The following is a 21,184-nucleotide window of genomic DNA, read 5'->3' as shown; positions in this document are numbered from 1 at the left end:
CAAAGCTTTATTGATAATGCTCTGGCGGAAACCTTTTCTCTTGATAGAGATTAAATTGTCAATAGGAACACAAATTGTGTTTAACATATTTTGTGTAACAGAAACAGGCTTCAGTTCATTTGCATAGGGATACTTTACCTCTCTCCACTTTATCATGATGTGTTGCCAACTAGAAACAATTGGTGTAATATATTTTGGGTTACCTACAAAAGGCTCAAGTTCATTAGCAATAGGAACATTGCACACGAGTGCGCAATTCACTTCCTTGACAATTTGACCAACAACCGGGTTCTTGGACAGATCCCAGATTTTGCTGCACCACCCTAAGTACATCTTGATAGAGATGCCCTTCTTAAACCCAGACAGGCCAAGATTCAATATACAAACAGAGATATGGCCTATAAAGCCACATATAATAAATACTGTCCAAAAATCAAAAACATAATAAAAAAAGAACTATTGTATCCTTCGACAGGATCCATTGTTACTTAGAGGTATGACCAGCGCTCGGGCAATATGTTAAGTATTATTGATAGCAGATGACCTGTATAATGTCACATAAATGTTTGCTACGTGCACAAATGAATAAATGCTCTCTGAGGCAAGAATGGGGTGAATTGCAGTCTTTATTTGTATAACACAGCACACACAGGATGGTGGTGTGTGTCTCCTGCCGTTCCCGGCCGGGAAGGCAGAAGGAAGGGCTCAGCGGCTGGCTGATGTGCTCCCTTGTGGATGATGCTGCTGGGGTGGGGAGAATAGCTGGGGGTCGGGCGTGGGAAGGTGGTGGAGAGGAAGGTGGTGGTCTGGAAGCACTGGGTATGGATGCACCCCAGATGTGTTCCGAGCCAAGTGGGCGTGTGGAAAGTCACAAGTGTCCAAGATGATGAATGGATGTCAGCGGGAGGGTCAAGGAAGGTGTCAAGGTGTCACCAGAGGCTGGCGACCCATGCACCTCTGGCGGTGCACCGTGCACGTACCTGATACCCGGAAACCTTCTTTCTTCTGGACGTTCCCTTGTAGTCAGCCACGGCCAAAGGACTGCACCGGCGTGTGCGGTGGGAGAAGACGCCGGCTGTCCAACCACGCCGCTTCAACACATTGTTACACAATACCATTCCAGAAAAACCAAGCTTTATTTGTAAGAAAAACAAATCTCTAAAGAACTACTTGGCACCAAGGTTCCTTAAACAACCACCTACTATAATATATTTTAACCCCCTCCTGGCTTCCTCCGAAACTTAAAGGGTTCTTAAGTGTGGAAGCCTAAAGGTGGCCATACACTTGCAGATTTATCTTCAGATCTGGTTGGTTGAAACAAAAACATGGTTATGGATGAGAGCAAATGACAGTTGACCATTTGCTTAGAAATGCTGGAAAACTGTCACTCATCCATAACCATGTTTTTGTTCCAACCAGCCAGATCTGAAGATAAATCTTACTAGTGTATGGGCACCTTAAGATGTATGACCTGTTCACATATAGCAAATAACAAAATCTCACCATAGGAGAGAAGACCCACCAAATTAATAGTTTTATAAACTGTAACCCCATGTATGTAATTTATATATTAATTTGTGGGTGTGGAATGCAATATTAGAAAATTGTGATTACTATGATTTTTAGGACATTGTCGTAATATAATAAATCATGTGTTGACACATAGTGTGCCCCATCACTTTGTAGAACACCACCACGGCGATATCTCAAGTCTAAAAATAACACTAGCCAACAGTGAAAATGCTTCTGAAACAAAAGTAGTCATTTCTAGTTTATTCCAGCATGGGAAATACGAATATGGCATTTAAATTGCTGAGTTAGTTTCTGTTCTGAGATATAACCATATTTCATTAAATGCTAGAGAATTTGAGGGATTTTTTTCGAAAAATACTAGGGATTTTTATATTTAAATAAATTGCAGGATAGCATCTGATTTTGTATTTTTTTTGCATTAATTATGAGTGACATTTCTCTTTAGGCCCCTCCTATCTATGGGTTAAATATTCAACGGTTAACATCAGATCTGGTATGAACACTCATTGCCTTGTTCATACAAATATGTATTGATAACTCCTCAAAAATATCCTATTTTGTTTTCTAGAAGGCTTAAACCAACCATGTGTTTTGTCCAGAATTATATTCTCAATCCCCCAGATTAGGGCTTAATCACGGGGTCTATCCACTAGCAATTGATTATGCCAGTGGTTCCCAACCCTGGTCCTCAAGTACCCCCAACAGTGCACGTTTTCCAGGTCACCCAGCAGGTGCACTCATTATTCAGACACATTTGAAAAGATCCACAGGTGGAGCTAATTATGTCATTTGTGATTCTGTGTGGAGACCTGAAAAATGTGCACAGTTGGGGGTACTTGAGGACCAGGGTTGGGAACCACTGGATTATGTTCTCGCCGCGCCCCCCCTCCCCCCCCCCCCCCTTTTATATTTGTCTTTATTTTTTTGAGGACTAACAGATGATGCCTTATCCCCTTTTTATAATAGGATTTGAGTTGTTTAGCAACATATGACAAACAAGAAGTACTTGTGAGTTATTATTTTTATTGATACCTTCAGGAGGTATGATTCCTGAGGGTTACGGGCCAGATGCACTAAGATTCAAAAGTGATAACATGGAGAGTTATAAACAGCCAGCCAATCAGCTCTGACCTGCTATGTTACAGAAAAATGTCAGGCAGGAGCTGATTGGCTGGTGGTTTATCACTCTCCATTTTATCACTTTTGAAGCTTAGTACATCTGGCCCTACATCCTTAATAGATACAGCAACAAATGCATTGAGAAATTCTATGTTAAAATATGGTATACACAATCGAACTATTTATCTATTTAGATGGGGAATATTTCCTAGGATTGAATCGCCTGCTTCCGGTGCCGAGTCCGATCACGTGACCGGCACCTGAAAGACCTTGGACCTTGTGGCCTTCATACAAATATTCAGACTATGCAATTCACAATAGGAATTTCACCTCTTACTAGCAGTTGGCATTCAACAGGATTAAAATAATGGCAGATATATCATTAGCTCTGCTAAGACCTAGGGCAAAGTGTAATTAGGTGCTTTTTTTTTTTTTTACAAAAGTCAGAAAACACTTGCAATTTCTGGCGATTGGAAGTAATGGGAGTCTGCGGTTTATTGTAAAACAGACAGCTCTCCAGTTTGGGGTTTAGGTGTTGCACTTTTTTACATTTTTTTTTAACCCCCTGCAGCCCTACTGGACAAGACCTGTAGGGGAGCCTGTGGAAACATCAGTATATGTCTGTTTGCTTGTATGAGTGTAATAAGGGTTTACTGTACTGGGTGTCTGTGATTTTATTGTAACATTGTTCATATCTGTGGGACTATAAGTACAAGGACTACTTGTGGTTCACATGCATGCGGTTGAGGCTTGCTGGGACTTGGTCCACAGCACAACCCAATGTTACATTTTAAATCTATTTTTTACCACCAAATTATCAGCCCAATTTCCACCACCCAGGGATGAGGAGAACAGCCCCAGGCTAACAGCCCTGGACTAGTGAAGCCTGGGGGGACCCCTTTATTGGGAGGTTCCCTTCTCCCTCAGGTACCCCGTCCAGGGCTGACTAGACAGGGTGTCAGGTGATGGCTGGGGGTCTTGCGTAAAAAAGTGTGCCCCTGGCTGTGGCATGACACTGCTGGCTGTTGGAGCCCAATGCTGGTTCCAAAATATGTGGGGACCCCCAGTCTTTTTGTTCCCTGTATTTTTGGAACACAAACTCTCACATTTTTTTTTAAGTTTGTTTATTTAAAGCACAATTGTGAAGGCACATTAGCACAGCAGAGTAAACTGTCTAAGCCAGTGCAGTTTTCAGCGCTGCCCCCCCCCCCCCCCCCCCGCACGGGTTAACAACCCCCCCTAGGGTTAACACCTTCCCCCCTCCCCCCTTAGGGTTAACATCAATTAACACTTTGGCGTTGACAGCTCATTACCTATTGGCTTCAGCGCGCTGACGCTGCCCTCCTCCTCCTGCAAGCTCTGGCTGTGTGCTCCTGCTGTTGGTGCCCTTGGTGTGAGTGCGGGCTGCTGCTAATGACCATGGAGGAGGGAGACGGGCTGCGGCAGCGGAGGCCTATCTGCCCCCAGGTCATCACCGATGCGCAAACAGAGAACCCTGGTGAGGACACAGCAGCAGCAGAGTGCCGGGGGATTCATCCAGGGCTTCCCTCTGATCATACATCAGCAGTGTATACTGTGTGCGTTGCTTGGGGGGGGGGGGGGGGGGTGGCGAGGCGGCTGGGGGCTCCAGTGCTATGAATATTTAATAAACGCTCATTAAATATTCACTGCGCTGAATTTAGGACCCAGCTCATTGGCTGGGTCCTAAATCCTAAATCCCGTTTCAAACCGGGTCTGAAACGGGTAGGACCCTCCATTTTAACCGTTTTACAAAAACGGCTTTTGTAAAACGGTAAAGTGGTTCTGCACCTTTCAGACCGCACAGATTACCGTTTTAAAACGGTTAAAAATCGGCAAAATACCGGTTTTTAAGTGCGGTCTGAAAGGGGCATAATGCTGGCCACACATCAGACCAACTTTCCTCCAACCATCCAACTAGTTGGTTGGATGGAACAAAAACCTGGTACTGGATAGGAGCAAATGTAATTTGTAATTAAGTTACTTGTTACCTAAATCGGAAAATGGACAACAACTGTCACTCAGACAATGTACTGTAGTTGGACCTATTATATTTAAACAATTTCACTGAAAGTTTTTGTCCATTCTCCTGAGTTTGTGGGCTAATTGCTAATTGGAATTTGCCTCCATACAGTACCAGATTTTCAGTCCAACCAACCAACTAGTTGGATGGTTGGAGGAAAGTTGGTCTGATGTGTGGCCAGCATTACTCTGGTAGTTACTGTACCTGGGTTGGACCGGGTCGATGCGTTCCGAATCCCATTGACATCACACGCCCGGCCTTAAGCCGGGTTGGGACGCCAGTGGGAGCGGGTTTGCAAGCCGGGTCTCACCCAGGTACAAAAGTCCCGTGTGCGACCCAGCTTGCAAGTGGAAAAGGGGTATTAATCAAAGGTCATGTAGGTTTTGGCTGTACCATGTAGTCCAGGAGTATCTCCCATTATGGAAGACAGCAGAGGAATTCCTTTGGATGTTCTGAATATATTTTATCTAACGTGGATGAGGAAATGAGAACAAGTAGCAAAGCAGTTTTAGATGTATTTTCTTTAATGCAGACATTATTCCTCTAACTCAGTAGTTCCCAAACCTGGTCCTCGAGTACCCCCAACAGTGCACGTTTTCCAGGTCTCCACACAGAATCACAAGTGACATAATTAGCTCCACCTGTGGATGTTTTAAAATGTGTCAGAATAAAGAGTGCACCTGCCGGGTGACCTGGAAAACGTGCACTGTTGGGGGTACTTGAGGACCAGGGTTGGGAACCACTGTTCTAACTGTTATCGTTGATGCAGAGAAGAGCATTGTAGTTAAAATTATATGAGGTCATTCCATTGGGTTCCGCTATCAGAAAAGAGTTTAGAAATAAAAAGTCAGCTTTAGACCAGGATAAAGAGACCGTGTGGCTACACAGTGGGATGACTAGGGAAGCACATTGTAATTTTATAGCACTGTTTTTAATGGTTGCAATTCAATCAACATAACTTTTGATATTGTGGTGTCGACATGACTTTCAACATTGTGATGCAAATGGAATACTAATGTTCCAATTATACTGTAAAATGTAACCATTTATGCTTCAACGTACATCATTTATCCTATTTTATTTTGTGCTTTAATCTTAGGGCCCATACACACTGGGCAACTTTGAGGTGAAAGCTGCTTCGTTTTCTCTTATTGAGCTGCCTTTAGCTCAAAAGCCACCCAGTGTGTACGGGGTAGCAATGGGGGTTATTCTGGTTGATTTGCACGTCTGCGAATTCGCAGACTTGCGAGTCCACCAAACCCCTCCCGGCGAATGAACGCCCACCTGCCGCCCCATCAAAATGCGGGTTCGCCCGCACAGGCTGCAAATGGATGTTTTGCATAAACATCCATTCGTATGCCTCGGGTAACTGCCCACATCTTCCGATAATCGTCGACCATCAAAAGATGTGGTGCGTGCACACATATAAAAGTGACTTTTCAGGGTGCGCGCACATCGGCACGATTATGGGCGGGCAGCTGACGTCTGGTGATGTCAGCTGCCAGCCCCCCCGCACCTGCGTCACCCCCTCATTACCATGAGAATGCTCAGTGTTCTCATGGGAACGCTGGGTGTTCCCATATGGTAATGGTGCAGCCCGGCGACCCCCGCCCTGCACGCCGTCATGGGTGCGTGCACCCGGCAAACCAAAAGTTCGCCGTGGGTGCACGCACCCTATGTCTGCACATGCGCAGAAACGTGCCTGCGCAGACGTGCACCACCGGTGGTCCGTGCGAATGCACAGAGGACCGAATGGACTGGAATAGCCCCCAATGAGCGCTGATGCACGCTCCCGCATCATCCCTGGACCAGCCGCTAATCTGCTGGTATTCTCCATACACGCTGAACAATATCGCACAGTGTTTATGGAACCAAATTGAACTAGCCCAAAAATTATGGAATTTATCACAAACCACGTTTTGAACCACTTTCAATATTTTAGCATTTCTATTTATGGCTTGCAATAGTAGTTGCCAAGCAACTGTGAAGATACGGGGTTCCTCAATCACTCAGACACCGAGCAGATGAAACCAAAATATGGTTTATTTTTATCACAGCACACACATGTAGATAAAGACAGGAACAAGAGGCAAATGTAGCATATAAACGTTATCGGGTAGCAGTCCAAAAAATGGCAGTCCTTGTAGCAGCCGTTCCAAAGCACAAAACTATCACTCCTCCTCACAGCAGTGATAGCAGATAAGTCCACACGATACCTAGACAGAGCATAACCTCTTAGTCCAGGACAGTCCATCAAAATCTCCCCCTGGCTTGTGTGCCAGTCATTTTAAAAACTTCTAAATTCCCACGCGTCTCCATACCATCAGTGGGCTTGCACTCAATCTCTATTGGTGGTTTCAAGTCAGGTTTATCCCCCCTCCCAGGTACTGCTGCTGCCCCCCCCTGCTGGGTCAGGCCCCAGAAAGTCTGGAAGGGCCTGTCTGCTATTGTAAAGCGCAACGGAATATGCTACGCTATATAAGAAACTGTTAATAAATAAATAAATAAAAGGCCTGGTACTTTTTTCTGTCAGTTGTGGACATGCCAAGATTATCTGGTTCCCTTTCACCTAGTCTATTGTTGTGTAATTGAAGTTCTGTAAACAGGTGTTCACTTTTGTCCTGAATTCTAAACAGAAGATTAGCTCAAAGTTCAAAACATTAGTATAAAAAACACCTTTAAACGTTTTCTATGATCGTTTACTGTGTATAAAAGATTGCATTTAAGAGTGAGGAACATTTTTTGCCATGAATTCACAGGATTTAAAAGAGGTGTAGTTGTTTAGGTGCATTAGATTATTATTGCTAATTCTACTACTCCTACTACAACGGTTCTATAGCACTGTATAAAAAGGCTAAAACTGACAAAAGGAAACCTAAGTACAGACTAACACAAATAGTATAATCCTACAATCAAATAGATACTTAGCAGAATTATGTAGAGAAAGGGGAATGGGCCTGTCTCATGTGATCTTCTATAGGTGATATAGATGGACACAATGGCAGTAGAGGGCAAAGGAGGTAGGGCAGTATATTACAATAAAAAATTTTTTTAGTTCCATGAATGCTGAGAGGCTTGGTGAAAGTTGAGTGGTCATTGGTCTGGGGCAGCCCAGCAGAAATCCTGAATGTGATGCAGTATTCATTAGCAGAACAAAGGACAAGAGAGACTGTGCTAGGAAATGAGGTTGGAGATGCAAGAAGGAGATGGATTTTGCAATGCATTGCAGAGTTTGTCGCGATGAGTAATGCAATCTTTGGGTGGTGTTACCCAATAGAGGCCTATGGGCTTCTTTTCGCACTATGACGTGAGGGGGATCCAATCGAATCACTCCCAGCAGCCTCCAAGATGTGTGAGTCAGTCTGCACATGCGAAGAGGGGGCTCGGGGGTCCTAAACCCAGAAGTACTTCTATTGCTGTAGTACTTCTAGTGATGATGCACGCTCCCACATCATCTCCAGATTGTTTTACCAGCATGCCAGCGATGATGGATGGTTTTTATCCATCATCGCTGTGTGTGTACACAGCGCAGGCTGAAAGACTATCCACTTTCAGCCCGCAGACCGCCGCGCTGCCTCCCTCTGCTCCATATTGCCAACATGCCGCACAGAGGCAGGGCAGGAAGAAGACGCACCTGCATGCCCATCTGTCCAGCTACCCCTCCGAAGGCCCGCAAGTCTGTCTGGCCACCCCTCCGCCCGCAGGTCCTTCCAGCAACACGCCCACCAGTAAGCCTTTTGTACGAAAGATTTTCAGCAAAGCCTCCTGAACATCTCTCGCTCTTTGGGGAAAATAGCTCAGTGTGTACGCACTACTTTGGTGACAGATATATCTATCAGAGATTTTGGCAAAGTGTTTTGGAATGAAAATCTTCTAGTGTGTATGAGCCTTTAGTCTATATGCTAGTACTCCTGTCTGGATACTATTTGTTTTCAACTACATATTACATCAGTCGTATATGGGAAATATTAAGGTAATAATTTAACAGAAACAAAGTTCACAGGAAAGTAAGATAAGATATAAAAAACAAAAACAACAACGAATGAATAACTAGGAGAAGGTCAAGTAAAAGAAATGTAAATAGATAATGATCATAGTAAAAAAACATGAACTGAATCACAACCTACTGTATGGTAAACACTGAAATTTGTAGTTGGTGCTTCTGCAGTCTGCCTATCAGGTTTCCGCTCAATTAGGACAGAGATTATATAGGTGGATAATGCTAACTACACCTACAATCCTAAGAAAACGGGTTTATTTGCTAAAATAGGTCCAAGCATCCATACTTATTCATAAGATTTCTACACCAAAACCTTTAGAGGTTATCTATACAGTAGTTATCATTTGACCACTTTTTCCAACATGTCAATTAATGATTACATTTATTTGAGCAATATACATTATTTATATAGCTCACACATATTCCGCAGTTCTTTTCAAAGAGAATATATAGCCATGCACATAAGTACTTTCTCCAGTGGAGTTTACCATCTATATTCCCTTTCCCATGTAAAGGGACACACATATTCATGCTAGGGTTCATTTTTGTTGGAATCCTACAAAGTATATTTTTGGAGTGGGATGAAACTAGAGCACCTGGAGGAAACCCACACAAGCACTGGGAGAACATACAAACATCACACAGTGGTTGGTGGTGTGAATTGAACCAATGACCTTAGCACAGTCAAAATTAGAACTCTGGGGATAACAATCTAAAGTGGCTTTACTGATATTTTATGGATCTATGTGGTGATTAGTTTTCAAGGGCATTCAACCCATGAATTATATATTCAGATTCGTAAGGTTAAATGTACTAATATAGGAGTTCAAATAAAGATGGGATGTTGCCCATAGCAACCAATTATATTCTACTTATTTATTTAGCACCTTGTAGAAGATAATAGAATCTGGTTGCTAGGGGCAACATCCCATCTTCAATAGAACTCCCAACTTAATAAATTGCACATTGTGAGTAATGGGGATGACATCTGATCCATTGCCATGATACTAATATCCTATCGTGCAGAAACTGTCATTGTAGCATGAATTTGCAGTAAAATTTACTTTGATAAATAGGCCCATTAATGCAGTTAATTTTTGGATTCTGTGCGATTATACAGTATGTCCTAAGTGTTGAATACAGTAGTTATTATTGACCAGTTAAACAGTTACTTAATTTAAAGAGCTTCTTCATTTGTTTCTGCTCACAAACTTACTAGGTGCAAGCAGCAACAAGCTAACGCAGCTCTAATGCAATTGCCAGTTTACATTAGCCGTATCTTTTGCACTTAGTTGAAGCTGTCTCTTTAGTTTCAAAGTATCTTAGTCCGTGCCAAATCAGGGAAAGGGAAGGATTGTATCTAGATCTACTTCTGTTCTTTGACGAGGATGTGACATTAGGTGAGGGCGGAAGTTTTTAGATGCCCTCACAGCATTTATCTATAATTACCGTAGGTGTAGTACCCCCAGAAGTGGTTCTAGCCGCAACTGAAAGGGAAGGTCTTGCCAGCCAGCCCACCTCTAAAAAGCAAAAGAAATCTGTTTTGTTAAATTTTTGCTCACATCAAAGTAATTTGCAATGTCCTGCAAATATAGGCAATAGCTACACTTGGATGTTATCAGGAGCCCAAGAGACTTGGGAAACCATGGTTTCAGGGCACAGCTTGCATTTATGTATGTGTAGCGATAAGTATGGATAGATTGCATGCGCAGTGGTGATTATCAGATGTGAGTAGGCAGAATCTCCAACATCAGTACTACCTTCTTGAGGCTGTGGTGTGCTTGTTAGGCCGGTGCTTACAGCTACTTACAGTGCTGGTACACATACAAGTTTTTTCCATTTCCACTCAGAGAGGGGTAATGTATCTAAGTGACTGGTAACAGAGGAAGCGCCAGGGGGTAGCCCTTAGTTAGTCAGATCATCATAACTAGGGGTTGTTAACTGGCAGTTGATGCTTCGGGTAAGAAATGGTGGTACAAGCTTATCACCCCGTTACGGTTTGGTGCTTCTAGAAGCCACCATCCTGGTCAAGCTGGCCATACACAGGGCCCTTTTCACACGTGGCGAAAAATCAGGTTAAAAGTCAAATCGCATGTGTTTAATCTCCAAAAACAGAAGTGTTAAATCATATGTGCTTTATTTTCAATTCCGATACGACGGGCGGTCCTGTGCGCATAGGATGGGTGTCGGAGATTGCAAGTGCTGCACTAAGGATTTGTCAAATCCTGCTGCACTTGTTGGTATGGCATATGATACATCATATGGAAAAGAGCCGCAACAGTGTATCTTATGCCATCATGCCACCCGGGAAGCTGCCGGGTGGTTCAGGGGGGATTACATGCTACTTCTCCCCTGTGAGTGGTCTGTTCCTCCCGCTGTCAGATGTAAAACTGTGCTCTGCGCAGTGTGAGTGATCACTGCCGCAGGTGCTGCTGCCTTATCCACAGGTGCTGCTACCTGATTTGTAGGAGCCACAGACTTAGTTCTCTATGGGCCCATTTATCATAAATCATTTGTTTGATGGGAACGATCTTACTGCTCTTCCCCCCCTCCTGACAGATTAGCGACATTGGTGGCCAACCCCCCCTCTCCCCTTCCTGCTTTTTTGTTTGTGGGTGAGTTATGGTGCCCATACATGGGACGTTTAGTACCGCGCGAGGCGATGCAGGCTCCCGTGCGTTGCACAGTACAAAAAGTATGTGCAGCATGTACTTTTTGAACTAGATCATATCGCATCTAGTTCTAAAAGCACGCTGCTGTAGTGCATCGCACCGTGTATGGGCACCCGTTTGTCTGGCTCTCACACTTTCATCCTGGCTCCTAGATTTTAAAAAAAATTGTCAAGCCCTTAGCCTTTACAGTATAGCTTACCATTTCTATCCAAGTTTTGCTGTATTAAGGGCCCAATACACCTGCGATCACAATTAATCGCTTCTCAGATCCATTGATTTTTTTTTTTTATCCAGATAAAATGTTTCTTCAATCTATTTGACTTGCCCACACACTACAGATTTGTTTCAGTGATCGGCAGATTTTTCCTGTTAGAATGCCCACACATACAAAAATGAAACTCCAATAAAACCAGGGGCGAAATGTAATAGGGTGCGATTTTTTAGACTAAAAAAAAATCGCACCAAATCGCACCTTTAAAAATCGCATTTTTTGCAGCGAATTCGCATATGTAATGAGATGCGAATTTGCGGCAAAAAATGCGATTTGCCGCGATTTCGGGCGATTTTTAGTCATGAAAATGTGCGCATTTTCAGTCATGAAAATGTGCGCATTTTCATAAATGCGATTTTGTGCAAAAAAAAAAAAGTTTAAAAAAAAAAGGCGTGGGGTCCCCCCTCCTAAGCATAACCAGCCCCGGGCTCATTGAGCCGGACCTGGTTCCAAAAATACGGGGGGACAAAAAGCATAGGGGTCCCCCTTATTTCTGAAACCAGCCCCGGACTCTTGGACCGGTCCTGGTTCCAAAAATACGGGGGACAAAAAAATCTGGGGGTCCCCCGTATTTTGAAACCAGCACCGGGCTCCAACAGCCCACGGTGTCATGCCACAGCCGGGGGACACTTTTTATACAAGGTCCCCCGGCCAAAACATGAGCACCGTGGCTGGTCAGCCTTGGACGGGGTACCTGGAGGAGTGGGGACCCCCCCCAATAAAGGGGTCCCCCCCCCCAGGCTTCACCCGTCCAGGGCTGAAGCCCGGGGCTGTCACCGGCGTCCGTGGCCAGTGGACGCCGGCCTGATAGGGTTAAATCGATCATACGTTACATTGCTTTATACCGGAGAACTACAAGTGCCAGCAGACCTCCCCCGCATGCTGGGACTTGGAGAACCACAAGTCCCAGCATGCGGGGCATTAATGGGCCCGCTGGGACTTGTAGTCCACCTGTAAAAAGAATGTTTATAAAAAACACACACACAGAGAAGTAAAAGTTTATTACACACACACACCTCACTTTTACACCAGCGTTACTTACCATTCCTGGATCCAGCGCTGGTCTGGCTGCTTCACAGCCGGCTCCCCCCGCACTGACAGGCAGCGGGGAGAACCGGCTTTCTCCGTTGCCTCTAACAGCTTCTGTAGCGCTGTCCCAGTGCTACAGAGGCTGAGAGCGCGATTGGCTGAGCTATGCGTCTCCATGGAGACGCATAGCTCAGCCAATCAGGACTGAGCTATGCGTCTCCATGGAGACGTATCGGCCAATCGCGCTCTCAGCCTCTGTAGCGCTGGAACAGCGCTACAGAAGCTGTTAGAGGCAACGGAGAAAGCCGGTTCTCCCCGCTGCCTGTCAGTGCGGGGGGAGCCGGCTGTGAAGCAGCCAGACCAGCGCTGGATCCAGGAATGGTAAGTAACGCTGGTGTAAAAGTGAGGTGTGTGTGTAATAAACTTTTACTTCTCTGTGTGTGTTTTTTATAAACATTCTTTTTACAGGTGGACTACAAGTCCCAGCGGGCCCATTAATGCCCCGCATGCTGGGACTTGTGGTTCTCCAAGTCCCAGCATGCGGGGGAGGTCTGCTGGCACTTGTAGTTCTCCAGTATAAAGCAATGTAACGTATGATCGATTTAACCCTATCAGGCCGGCGTCCACTGGCCACGGACGCCGGTGACAGCCCCGGGCTTCAGCCCTGGACGGGTGAAGCCTGGGGGGGGGACCCCTTTATTGGGGGGGTCCCCACTCCTCCAGGTACCCCGTCCAAGGCTGACCAGCCACGGTGCTCATGTTTTGGCCGGGGGACCTTGTATAAAAAGTGTCCCCCGGCTGTGGCATGACACCGTGGGCTGTTGGAGCCCGGTGCTGGTTTCAAAATACGGGGGACCCCCAGATTTTTTGTCCCCCGTATTTTTGGAACCAGGACCGGTCCAAGAGTCCGGGGCTGGTTTCAGAAATACGGGGGACCCCTATGCTTTTTGTCCCCCCGTATTTTTGGAACCAGGTCCGGCTTAATGAGCCCGGGGCTGGTTATGCTTAGGAGGGTGGACCCCACGCCGTTTTTTTTTAATAAAAACACTTTTACACATTTTTATTAACAGGACCATGCACAGATCTCAATGATCTGTGCATGGTTCTGTGAAATTCGCCTGTCAGAACCTGGTCTATTTTTTTTGCGATTTTTGGTAACATTTACCAAAAATCGCACCCAATTACATTTGCGAGTTGTATACTTTATAATGGCAAAACATCTGGATGCGATTTGAAATGTGACTAAAAATCGCACTTCTAAAAGTGCGATTTCACGGTAAAAAGTGCGATTTTTTACCGCGATTTCACGGTAAAAAGTGCGATTTTTTTACCGCGATTTTCAACCTATTAAATGTGCGATTTTCGGAAAATGTGCGATTTCGGCCGTTTTTGACCAAAAATCGCACATGTCTAAAAATCGCACCCTATTACATTTCGCCCCTCATTTTTAAACATGTCTAAAAATCTGATTCAGCAATCGATTGGCGATCCCTATTCATTTTTTATTGGAATCGCCAAAAGGGGGAGCCCACACATTAAAGATTAATGGTGACAATCATCTCCAGAACGGAGGATTGTCACAATTAATTGCTGATGTATGGGGCCCATTAGGGGCAGAATCAATACTCTGGGATAAAATGAGCAATTTATAAAGCAGCAAAGTTGTTTGTTCTTTTGCATTATTTATTTACAATTATATGAACATACTTTTATTGATTGAATATTGACAACTTATTTAACAGTAATCCATTGATGGTAACAAATAATTGAATATAGCAGTGTTCTCGATCTGGTTCCATATTATTAAAGTATGCAAACCATTGACAACTGAGTATTTGATGCTAATTTCAGTACAAACTGTAATTTCTGATTATTAATGCCTTTTTTCTGTAATGTGCATGGAAAAACAGCCATTTATAGGGGTTTTTTGTTTGTGTTTTTTTTATAATTTTTTCATACTGAAAACTGATTGTTATTTGAACATTAATTGTGTTTTTTTTATTTTTTTTTATTTTTTTAAGAGTTGAAGGACGCCATAGAGGAAGTCATGCCACAGCTCCGTAAAGACAATGTGAATGTATTTTATTTAACGGAAACACCCATTGGTGAGGGTGCTGAAACCTTCCTTGACAAAGTTAAAGCTGCATCATGTGACTCCGTTCCAAAATCCTTAAGATCATTTATCAGTGGAGACTCTCTTGCAATGTACATCTATACATCTGGAACCACAGGTAAAAAGATCTGCGCTGTCTCTGATTAAGGGGTTTATTTACTAAACCGTAGGTTTTAAAAGCCACCCACCATCAGCAGCTTCGACCAATAATAAATATAACACTAATAAATGCAAATTAAGTCTTATTGAGCACTTATTAGTATTTCCGTTTTAAATTTAGTTATCAAAGCTGCAGAAAATCACTGTTTAGTAAATAAACTCAGACTAAAGCAGGATTTACTCCTACAAAACAGAGAAAACCCTTTCCTCAAGTAATAGACCCTTGATGGCTAACCTTGACACTCCAGCTGTTGTTGAACTACACATCCCAGCATGCTCCTGCTTCAGTTTTGCAATTTGTCCATGCTAAATCTGATGCAGAGCATGCTGGGATGTGTAGTTCAAAAACAGCTGGAGTGTCAAGGTTAGCCATCAAGGGAATAGACTGTCTCAAATATCTTCCGTTACGAAAAAGCTCTTGTATATGTTACAAATATATTCACATACAGATGGAGCCGCTCTCGGCCAGTCTGCCAGCTCGCCATATCGCAGTTTCTGGTGGATAGCAGGGACACGAGCAAAGACACATCCCTTTGCATGTGCCCGCAGCACAGTGGTGTAGCTAGGTGCCACGGCGCCCAGAGCAAAGGCATGTTTCGCGCCCTCCCCCCCAATTTGTAGTAGGTGAGGCTCCTGCACAGTGAAAAGTGGGCAGGGACCAACATTATACCACACACCGTAATGCCCATTGGACATTTTAGTGAACTCTGTAATTCCAATTACACATAAGCCCACACATGATGCCTATTGCATACTATATAACATTCCGCAATGTCCATGACATACTATATAACATTCCGCAATGCCCATGACATACTATATAACATTCCGCAATGTCCATGACATACTATATAACACTCCGCAATGCCCATGACATACTATATAACACTCCGCAATGCCCATGACATACTATATAACACACCATAATGCCCATGACATACTATATAACACACCGTAATGCCCATGACATACTATATAACACTCCGCAATGCCCATTACATACAACACACCATAATGCCGATTACACATTTGACACATAAGTGCCACTTACCTCAATAGGGGCTTCATGCTCAATGCCAAGGGGCTTCATGCTCAATGCCAAGGGGCTTCATGCTCGATGCCAAGGGGGCAGTAGGGTGCAGCAGGGTGTGCGGGTGCAGTAGGATGCAGCAGGGTGGGTGGGTGGGTGCAGTAGGATGCAGCAGGGTGGGTGGGTGAGTGCAGTAGGATGCAGCAGGGTGGGTGGGTGGCTGCAGTAGGATGCAGCAGGGTGGGTGGGTGGCTGCAGTAGGATGCAGCCGGGTGGGTGGGTGGGTCTATGCAGTAGGGTGGGTTTGTGGGTGCAGCAGGGTGGGTAGGTTATGTGGTTAGGAGGGTGAGTGCAGCAGGGTGGGTGGAGGGTGGGAGTACACCATAGTTACAGCCAGGCGCCCCCCCTGCCTGGTCTGACAGAGACAGTGTGTGTGTGCTGTGAGTGTGCACCCCTCCCCTCTCCAGTCCTCCCCCCCTGCCAGTGTGCACACTGCCGCCCGCTCACGGCTCTATGCGCTGTGTCCGGGAGGGAGATGCGGCTACGTAAAATTCATATCTCCCGCTGGACCGCTAGCCAATAGGCGCTCGCGGTCCAGCAGCCATCAGTTGATTGGCTGCTGGACCGCAAGCGCCCATTCGCTAGCGGTCCAGCGGGACCCGTGAATTTTACATAGCAGCAGCGAGCTGTCACCGGACGGACGGAGTGGGGAAGCTAGCGAGCGGGCTGGCGGGCGAGCGAGCGGGCTGGCGGGCGGGCGGGGAAGCTGGCTGGCTAGCGAGCTGGCGGTGCCACAGCACAGCTCCGGCGCCATGCAATCATCCTGCGCCCGGAGCGTGTGCTCCGCCGGCACCGCCCTCGCTACGCCTCTGCCGTAGCAGGACAAATAATTGGTGGCTGACATCAGCCAAATAATATGGTAAAAAAGAGCTGTTGTCTCCCAATAAATGGGTTATATTATCCTCACTGCTTAGGATACTGAAGTTGCATCTATTATCCAATTTAGGTTAATACCAATGAAAGACTGTTAGAAATTTGTATTTTCTCTGCGCTTCACTACTGTATATCCATTTCAGAGGATGGTAACATACATAAAATATGGAGTTTTGCTAAATATTTGATCTGATGGGCACTGTCAGACAAATTGTATAACTGTTAAATAAAGGAGGGGATCAGCCTCCAAAAGTATATAAACAAGTAACAAAAAACAGGGGCATTGTACAGCAAGAAGGAAGTGTAAATAACATTAAATTAATTAGCATATGGCTTAATAAAAGAACATTTAAATTATAATATTTAATATGGAAACATAATTGATAACACAATTACAAACTTAATGCATTACATATAGATCATATAAAACACAGGTCAATGGTATTAAGGCAAAATTAAGATGTTCTAATGGCCCACTGGTAAGTCCAAATAAGGGGTACCATAGTTGGCAGACAGACGCAAATAGTAACTACAAAAGTTAATAGGTGTTATATAGGGTGGCAATATATAAAAAAAAAAAAATAGTCGGTTATGGGAATGTGTTTAGCATCTTGGCAGATGAAATGCTTGCAGTCACAATACCGGCTCCACCATCCTGACTACCACTAGGAGACTGGTAGTCAGGATGGTGGAGACATTGATGAAGAAGCTGGTGCCAGAATCCTGACTGCTGACATCCCATATGTAAGTATCCGGGGAGGGGTAGCTTTAGGCCAGGGGAAGGGTTAGGTTTAGGGACTACTAGGGAGACTTAGGGTTAGCCTGAGGGGAGCTAGTAATGGTGTGTATGGCAGTATTGCAAGGTACTGCTCTCCAAGAAGAACATTGCTTCCCGTCTGTAGTTTGTTAAAGATCACCTAGACAAGCCAGAAGACTATTGGAACAATGTTTTGCGGACAGATGAAACCAAAATAAAGGTTTTTGGTTTAAATGAAAAGCTTTAGGTTTTTATAAAAGGAAAACACTGCATTTCAGAATAAAAACCTCATACCATCTGTGGAAGAGGCAATATCATGGTTTGGGCATGTTTTGCTGCATCTGGCCCAGGGCGACTTGCCATTATTGATAGGACTATCTTAATTATAGTAGAATATTCTAAAGAAAGATATCATAACATCTGTCCATAAGGTGCATCTGAAACGACAATGTCCCAAAGAAGTCATTCATCCAAAAAATGGTCAAAGAAGAACAAATTGAAAGTTTCGAATGGCCAAGTCCTAATATTAATCTAATTGAAATGTTGTGGAAGGACTTGAACCGAGGAGGAATGTGGTAAAATCCCTTCAAGCCAATGTTCAGGACTAATCAACAATTACCGGAAACGTTAAGATGCACTTATTGCTGCACAAGGGGGGTCATACAAGATACTAGAAGCAAAGGCTCAAATACTTCTGCCACTCACAGATATGTGATATTGCATCATTTACCTTAATAAAAAAGTGTACATCTGTGTTTTTGTCTCATTTGTTTGATTTTGTTCTCTTTATCAACTTTTAGTACTGAATTAGTTTAGGCCAAATTTCAGTACAAATCTAGAAAATTCTGAAAGGTTCACTAATTTTCAAGCACCAGTGTATCTATTACATTACATAAAATGATAATTAGAAGCTCATTGGTTGATGTGACAGTGGGGCAGATGTATTAAGCCTGGTGAAGCGATAGAGTGGATGGTGATAATGCACCAGCCAATCAACTCCTAACTGTCATTTTCAAACAGCTGATTGGTGCGTTATAATTTTCTACTTTATCTCTTCACCAGGCTTTATACATCTACTCCAATATCTCAAATTGTTCTCCTTAGAAGGTTTGATACTGTACATTTTCCCCATATTTTCTTAATTTGTCCAAAAAAGGTTTGTGTGATTTGATACATTTGATAGGTTATGAATGATCACTTTTCATAAATCTCAGGTGACCCCTCTTAAATGGCGGCAGCAGTAGTAGTAAGTAGTAATTATAATAATTAAAATAACCTTGGTTGTTATTTCTCAACAGGACTTCCAAAAGCAGCTGTCATAAATCATAAACGTCTAATGTTGGCTAGTGGCATGTTTGAATTATGCCACGTCAGGGCCCGAGATATTGTGTACATTACACTTCCATTGTACCACAGCTCAGCTCTATTGATTGGAGTTCATGGCTGTATTCTTAAAGGTAATATATTTGACTGCAATAGTTTGAAGTGAAACAACCTAAGAAACCTATTTGAGCATGGTGCTCTGTGCTGGGTTGCCAACCCACAAATAAAATTACTCATACGTTTCTAAAAATAAAATAAAAATATTGGTTGTTGAACATATTTTACAGATTGATTTGTTTTTGCATCTCTAAAATGCATTTAAAAATGGCATCTGTGGGAAATGGGTAGCCATACTGAAAATGATGGTCACAAAACCAATGGTTAGGGCAATTTGTATTTGTAATTAAGTGCCTGATTCAGAGCTGTTCCCTAGGCTGCATATACTCGCAGGTAAACGCCTCCCGAATTCCTGCCACCGCCACGCGAGTCCCCGCATTTGCATGCGAAGAGAATGTGTACACTTACACATCCCATCTCAGGCATCCGCACTGTCAAAAAAACATTCGATGTTTGCTGACCATAGAATGATTTTCTCCCCTCCCCCCCTCTTTTGCAAATAAGTCCATCTTGGCCGGAGATGGCCGAATTCGGGGCGGGCACTGATGTCATGTGACAACAGCCACCCGCCCCAAGCAGACATCGGACTCCCATAAAACACTGGGCGTTCCCCTTCCCACCCCTCCTGGAGCGACTGTGAAACTTGCCCGAGTCGTTTGCTCCTGGGGTTTGTGCATGTGCCACAAACTTGGCCAGTTATGAATGGGTCTGAATTTAGCCCTAAGTTTTGCCAGAGGTGAGTTTCTTGATCGTGATCAGAACGCGCATCAAGCCGGAATTTGGTATGTCTGAAAGGGTCAGCCCAGGTGTTAAAACCCGGGTCTCTAACCCTTCTTTTTACCTGGGTTGAAGACCTGGGATATATGACCCGGGTTGACCCTTTCACACATAAGAAAACCCCAGGTTTTTCAGCAAATTACCAGGTAGAACTGCTTCACCCAGTAATTTTGCTGCTGTAATTGTGAAAGGGTGCAGGCTGCACCCGGGAAAATGACCCAGCAGTCACAATTCCGGGTAATTTCCAGTTAGTATGTCTAAAAGGGGTTTTAGATGCACTGATTTCATGAGGTTTGTTCTCAATTATTTAAGTTTAAATGGCTTAATTCCATTCATACTACAAAGATTGCTTTTATTCCATGTGTTTATGTGCACATATAAATGTGTCTTGTTTTATTTATAATATATATAATCTCATATGGCACAGTGATGGTGGGACTAGCAGTGCACTGAAATCAAACTCATTAAGGTAGTGTCTCCTCTTGCGCTTACTGTGTCGTGCTGTCTGGCTCAGGAATAATATAGATGTTTATAATGGTGTAAGCTTGTTCTTGATGCAGTCTGTCTCATATAGAGTTTACCATTCACTGTATGTTCTCATTGCTCTCAGGTGCCACTATAGTCTTACGTAAGAAGTTTTCAGCCAGCCAATTTTGGGATGATTGCAGAAAATATAATGTGACTGTGGTGCAATACATTGGGGAGGTGCTGCGATACCTCTGCAATGTCCCTAAGGTACCTTTTTAGTGTCTGGTGCAATGTATACCTTTCGTAAGTTTAGAGATGTCATATACTTTGTGTTCAGCTCAAGCAAGTCAGCCAACAAAGCCTCCATATAAAGTGTTTTTCAATATTGGGTGCCTTGTACACTTTTATGTCCTTTTATATCCTGCATTTTAACTCCTGCAACCATCCTCTTACATGTATGGATGTGGACAAAATTTGTTGGTACCTTCCACAAAAAAAAGAACCCATGTTTTTTTGTTTGGGTACTGAAATACGTGCAATATACATAATTGTTTATTGCATATTTAGTAGGAATCAGACTTTGCCTTTTTATTTTTGAGTCATCAGAATATTTGAAACAATTAAATGATGGGACACAACCCCTTTCACACTACAGCTCTTAAACGGTAAATTGCCGTTTTTTTTCGCCTTTTTAAAATGGGTAGAGCTGCAGTGTGAAAGCTCCAGGGTGCTTTAACCGTTTAAGAAATACTGGTATTGGATAAACGGTTAAAAAGCAGGGTCCTACTCGTTTCAGAGCCGTTTTTTATGCAGTGTGAATGGCTCTATTTCTATGGCTTGAA

General features: G+C 43.8%; 1 protein-coding gene across 1 annotated transcript in view; it reads left to right on the top strand.

Annotated features, from left to right (window-relative positions):
• The window catches only part of SLC27A2 (solute carrier family 27 member 2), a 43,722-nt gene that overhangs the window by 10,055 nt on the left and 12,483 nt on the right, over positions 1 to 21,184 (top strand). The window contains exons 2-4 of the mRNA XM_083183989.1: positions 14,687 to 14,896; positions 18,956 to 19,114; positions 20,485 to 20,609. Coding sequence (XP_083040115.1) covers positions 14,687 to 14,896; positions 18,956 to 19,114; positions 20,485 to 20,609 — 494 coding nt within the window. The remainder of the gene's footprint in view (positions 1 to 14,686; positions 14,897 to 18,955; positions 19,115 to 20,484; positions 20,610 to 21,184) is intronic.

Source organism: Crinia signifera, chromosome 4 (genome assembly GCF_055691185.1).
Source record: "Crinia signifera chromosome 4, ASM5569118v1, whole genome shotgun sequence".
Classification (NCBI taxonomy): domain Eukaryota; kingdom Metazoa; phylum Chordata; class Amphibia; order Anura; family Myobatrachidae; genus Crinia; species Crinia signifera.
This window is presented reverse-complemented; position numbering and strand designations above follow the sequence as displayed.